Consider the following 6,621-nt stretch of genomic DNA (forward strand, 5'->3'; position numbering starts at 1 on the left):
TATATATATATATATATATATATATATATATATGTGTGTTTGTGTGGTGTGTGTATGTATATATATATATTAATGTCCTTTTTTTTATTTTAAAGTCATATTAATAATTTTTCATTAATCAGATAGGCTATTTATACTTTTATAAGACATAGATTTATTGCTATACTACAAGAATATTGCTTGCTGGGAGTGACTTCAAATTTGTATATACGACATATTTCTAAATTTTAATTGTACCCAGTTTAGTATATTTAAAAACAATAATAAATAACAAATATCAAAATATTTCCATAATATGTGTCCAAGACGCACTTGTGAGCACTTTATTTTTCAGCAAAGTAGAAGGATTAAATAATTGCTAGGATTCAACTTTTTTCCATAAACTTGAGTATGCCAGATGTTATATATGATATCAGTTCGTTAATATTCTTGTGAAATTTTGTGTATGGTTATGTATTTCATTTCGAACGTGGGTTCATTAGGTTTATATTTTACGGAATGCTTAAATTTTAAATGAGTTCAATTAATTCGTATTCATTTATAATAGATATTTGGTTAGAAATCAGTTGAACAACTCTCAGAAACCGTCTAAAGGCACAGTCAGCAAGGAATAATTGTAGCAAGCTTCATAAATAGATTATAGTCAAAGTTACTGATTTTCTAAATAGTTATGTCTCATATCTCAGATTACTATTCATATTCAAAATGCAAAAATCGTCTTACCACTGGAAGTTGGCCGCCGTACGCAAAACAGAATATCTGAAAAAGGACGAAAAATTGCAGTAGCTGGAACATGATTATTCGTGTATGTATGAAGATACAACCGTACGTAAATAACAAGATGCAGCCTTTATATAAAGAAATGACAGTCTAATCGATATCGGTAACATAGTTTTCAAGCAGATGTTCAGTAAATGCATATATCGATTTTAAATCATGATTTGGGGCTCAAACATATACATAATGGAAAAAATTTTCTTTTCTCATGCCTGACGTTTTAAAGTTACATGATACGAACAAAGTAACGTTGAACATATTGCGTATGTTAATTAAAATCCTTTCCATGTACAACCCACATTCATAGTTCAGTTTAAAATCGGTCACTTTTTTAATATTCAAACATGCTTCAAATTTGAATTAAAAAAGTATAGTAATTTTTAAATGAATATTTTAATATCTAATTTTCATTTAATAAATTACAGAATCATTAGAGAAACACAAGATGTTGTTCCTAATAAAGGAAATTTAAAAAGCTAGTTGCCATTCTGTCCATGGCGAATTTTCCTCTCGATAATTTGAGATGAAGAACAGAGAGACGAACTCAAAATGAAAGCGCATTGTCATTCTCTTGAAATTTTTGTAAACAATCTAAATACTAAAAAATATATATCTGTCAATTTAACTCACTTTTGCACTCGACAAATATTTTTTACAGTGTATTTACAATTGTAAAACATTGGTAATTTTATACACTCACATACACATACATAAAAACACACGCACACACATACACGCATGCATGCACACAAACACAACACACACAGGTGTGTGTCTGCGTGTGCGTGCGTGCGAGTTTGTATGTATATGTGTAGAATATGTAACAACAATTTCAAATATTTGGTAAATAGATCCAATCTATAATTTTAAAGCGGATACTCTCACGAAAATAAATGCAAAGATGAACAACAAAACAAGCAATCTAGTATACGGCAAAAGCAGCCTCATCTAGAAATTATATTTCACTGGTGAGACTGAAACATCCCTTTGTCCAAAGAATACATGTACAAATGATTAGACTAGAGGATACAAATGACAGGGAAGACAGACTGCATTGTAAGCCGAAACGATCATCGCGCTAAAGATATTCGGTACTTAAAACTGAAATTGTATCACTATGATATATGTTTAATGCTTCAATAGCTTTTCTCCCTCAAATATATTTATATATGCTTTAGTAACCACATTGTGTAAGTGATGTAAATCAAATGAAGCTGTATCTAGCAGGCAGTAATTAAAAAACAATATGTACGTGCACCAAATTATCGTGAATTAGCTTAAAAGCCGTATTACGTGCCTATTTTAAAGCTAAATTCCTCCGGAGAGATAACTGGGCCCGCGGTCCAAAACTAAAGGGAGTGGTAATGAAGCATTTATTGGTAAGTTCACAAATATTTGTAGTTCTTTTAAAATGTTGATAGAAGGTGTAGATATATATATATATATACCTACATACACTCACATACACATACATATATATATATATATATATATATATTGTGCCTTTTTGTCTGTGTTTGTATCTCACCATCGTTTGATAACTGGATAACTGGTGTCGATTCATTCGATTAAAATTCTTCAAGGCAATGCCCCAGAGCTATCTGATGACTATAAAATATAAGAAAACCACTAAATTCCCGAATAAGACTTGAAACTAAGGAACGTAACTCTTGTACTATGTTTTGAAATTTCTGACACTCAGTTTGATTCCTACGAATACCAAACATAAAAGCATTTAAATCCTATCCCAATGCTGGAGGTTCAAAAACTAAATCAATGACAGATTTTAAATCTCGAGATTATCCTGATTCAAAAAATATATCAATGTAGTACAAAAGTAGACTGAGCTACTCTAATTTCTCTTTTATCAATATAGACTATGGGAATTTTGGTAAAACAAAATTTACTACAGCAATGTGATAGGAGTAATTTGGTTATAATATAAAGTAGATTGTTTGTCCAACAACACTTTCAACCACAATAAAAAAGCCACATGCAATATTGTTCAGTTCATGCATCACATATCCCTGATTGTTTTATTTAATGTTACTAAAACTCATTTACCATTATTTTATAAACACATCTTGTACTATAAACAAAGAATATTATTTGATAGATGCTAGCTAAAAGTTCTTGGAAGTTGCAGCGTTTCGTCTAACGGAGATAGATCAAGAATTTGAGCTTACAATCCACCAGGTAGAAGCAATTGTCGAATACTTATATGCAGTAACTACATACGAAGTAGCATCAAATATTTCGCGTTCCTACTATACCCATAGGATATAAAATTTCAGGTAGTGTGGGTGTAAGATGCTGCAGGAGTTGGGGAAGTCTTGACTTAGTATAACAAAACACATTTAGTGGGACTCCGACCGATGCTCTTCTACAAACTTTTCCAAAGCTAACGTGCACAAAGTAGTGGAACTATTTCCAAGTGACACCAGTGTTCGATGATTTTGCAGAATATTTTTATACAGGTTTTTAATTGGAATTGTGCATGTCCGAGGCAGATAACTTGTCTAGATATAGTACACACAACACCATTGGGTGAGCGTTCTTGGCACAGACGTAGATGTTGAAAGAACTTAAACGATTGAATGCCATGGACACAGAATTGTGCTAGTCTATCTCGATACTTTGGGTGAAGGGGTACAGAAGAATATAGCCCACAGACAAATAAATATACAGTAGATTTCCCTCTTTCAATTGGCTGAATTATTTATATACGTTGTATACAAATGTATGCTTGTAGTTTCAGATATTAGGAAGTTGGAATAGACGTTCCTTGTTAATACTGGAGATATGAATCTTCCACCTCCTTTCCGTATGTTTTAAATTTAGTTATTCTTTCTCCCTTCAACATATTGTTGAAGGTATATTGCATATCGTGCAGTGCAGTAGAAAGTGCAGACTATTGACATGATATTCATAAGATTCATTGCATAGAATTGTCGTCTTTACTCCAGATTGAATAATAAGAAAGTTACACATGTCCATTGATGATTACCATTTATAGTTATCAAAAAGAATCATAATGCATGTGTGTCGCAGTGTTTCTTAAAATTGTTTTACTTTTAATTAAGCATCTAATCATTATCACCTTATCTTTTTCCTACTTGCAACAGGCTTGTGGATGTTCAGCACGAGAATGAGCGACGGTATCATTAGGACTGTAAGAATTTGCATAAATTAAGATTTGCTAATTCTAGATATCAGGCGCTGTCCATTAGTAAGTTTATACTAAATCCAAGATGGTAATTTGACACGTCAACTATCAACATTCTCTTACAACTGCATTATATTGATAGACAGATACTTAATGGTATAAATATCGTACAATGCAACTCCGTCTCAGTTTGTTGGAAATTGTATAAATCGACTATAACAAATTTAGGGTTTCAGGCAGTGGACTGGCAGAAACGCTAGCACGCCGGGCGAAATACTTAGCAGTATTTCGTCTGTCTTTACGTTCTGAGTTCAAATTACGCCGAGGTCGACTATGCCTTTTATCCTTTCGAGGTCGATAAGTTAAATACCAGTTGCTTACTGGGGTCGATCTAATCGACTGGCTCCGCAAAAATGCCGTGCCTTCTGCCGAGAGTAGAAAAGAACAAATTTAGGGTCTGATGAGAATGCTTGAGCGCAAAATATTTCGTTAACTGTCTAATAGCACAACTCTGCAAGATTTCCTATGTTTCAATGTCTACATATGCTTTTCAAAAATTATTTGACGCTGATTGCAAGTCTGCTATTAGTTTTTTTCTCAATCACTTCTAGTTTTTCTGTAATAAAGCCTTGCTTTTTCTGAATCATGGTATCAGAGAATCAAATGAGAGTGATGATCTGATTTATTTTGCTTGACAAGGTAGATTGCTATAAAACAATGCTGACCTTATATTAGTAGAGTTAAGGAAGCAGTCAATATAAAGTTTATTAAACATTCGCTGGCAACTCTGACAGACGATGTGACCATGAAAAGATGTGTACCCGATTGCTAACTGATGCTTTAGGGTTGTTTTTTGTAGTTCCAGTGGTCAGTCGTTGGTGATATTTACGTATAAATTCTATTGAAAATGTGTGCATATAGACATAAATGCGTGAAAAATGTAGACATATTCTGCTACATTTGAGGCAGGTATGTTGTCATTCAGCAGAGACAAAGATAATTAATCTTGTAAAAAATCTATATTTTGCTTATTTTGGCGTTAAACACGGTGATTCAGACAAATCTTGGGCTCCACATAAAGTATGTCGTAATTCTGTGGAGGGGCTGACACTCTGGAATCCCGGTAAGATAAACAAAATTCCGTTTGGAGAATACCAATTGCGTGACAGGAGCCGAGTAACCCTGTTGACGTTTGTTATTTCTGCATGACTAAAGTTAATGGGTGCAGTGCAAACATTTAAACATAAGATAATGCATCATACTATTCCCTCAGGCATACGGCATTTTGCACGTGGGTTTGACATTCCAGATCATCCCCGCTCACTTGTTGTGGAGAATGTTATACTAGATTGTCTTGAATAAGTAAAATGTGAAGAATAAGGTGATGAATACACTCCTGACGAAATCGAAAATCCGAAGAGTTCAAAGATTTGAGAAACATTCGAACCTACCAAAAGATGCATCAGTGGAGAACTGAGACCTGTAGCTCGTGAGCGTAGTGGAAGCCCATCTGTCATCGATGACGGTCAATGAAAGACCGTCTTTCAGAAAGATCCACGTAGAACCACTAGCAAAACAACTTCAAGTTAGTCAGAAAACTGCTTGCAACAATTTGCCTGTGATTGGAAAATGAAAACAGTTCGACAAATGGGTACTACACGATTTGAATGAAAATCAGAAAATGCGCAGATATGAAGTTTGCTCGTCGCTTATTCTCTGTAAACAGACCACCAATCCATTTCTCAACAGTAATGTAACATGCGATGAAAGTCGGGTTCTGTACAATAATAAAAAAAAAAACCTTCTTCGCAGTTGTTGGACCAAAATAAGGCACCGAAAACCTTCCCTAAAACCGAACTCTTCAACATGAAGGTTATGGTGTCTGTTTAATAGTCTACTGCTGGATTCTATTTAATTTTCCTTTTAAAGGTGTATAATTTATATATACACACATTTTACCTATTTTGGTTATGATACCATTTTTGAAAATTTTCAATTTATTTTTTTAATACTACAATATTGTTTATAAACAATCACCAATAGTACCAACCAAATAAACTGTCCTCTGTATTAAGAACTTAGTTACGTAGCGTCTTGCCGTTTTAACTGGAAATTAACATAATGATTTAAAGTCATCCCTAACATAACCTATTTTATAGACAGTTACTTTATATCCATTGACTGCTCCCAATGTCTTCGTTTCCCTCCCCGAGGAAAAGGGATACATATGACAATATTTATGACCTTACCTAACCATAAGCTGTCAACCCACTCAAACCGGTTTTATTAAAAGACGTAATGACAAAAGGAGTGTCGACAGGCAATTGTGCATATCCACAAGACGGCTAAGGCCGGCAGTAGGAATAACACCTCGCTTTGGTAGAAAGAGTTGGTAGCGACTAAAAACAACTACGTCCTAGGAGGGTCTTTGGGGTTCGATGAGAACCAACTTGCCAACTTGTTTCAAAAATCGTTCAGGCCAGGATATTTGGATAATTACCAAACATCCCTAGCCTGGCAGTTTTATAGGAACGATTTACCTGTTCGTGAGAAGTCATCCAGTCACGGAATGTCAGTGCAAACGATGTGTCCAAGATGTGGGCCGGACAAGTATACCGTCCAGCACGGTTTTATACAATAACGGGAGCTGTCCAGCTTGATAATTTCCTTAGAACACG

The 6,621-nt window shown here is 34.2% G+C and overlaps 1 protein-coding gene across 1 annotated transcript in view; it reads right to left on the reverse strand.

The window, feature by feature from the left end:
• LOC106879367 (cysteine-rich venom protein) overlaps positions 1-834 on the reverse strand; it is a 49,630-nt gene extending 48,796 nt beyond the window's left edge. The window contains exon 1 of the mRNA XM_014928889.2: positions 724-834. Coding sequence (XP_014784375.1) covers positions 724-795 — 72 coding nt within the window. The 5' untranslated portion in view covers positions 796-834. The remainder of the gene's footprint in view (positions 1-723) is intronic.
• Positions 835-6,621: the final 5,787 nt, after the last annotated feature.

This window comes from Octopus bimaculoides, chromosome 1 (genome assembly GCF_001194135.2).
Source record: "Octopus bimaculoides isolate UCB-OBI-ISO-001 chromosome 1, ASM119413v2, whole genome shotgun sequence".
Lineage (NCBI taxonomy): Eukaryota > Metazoa > Mollusca > Cephalopoda > Octopoda > Octopodidae > Octopus > Octopus bimaculoides.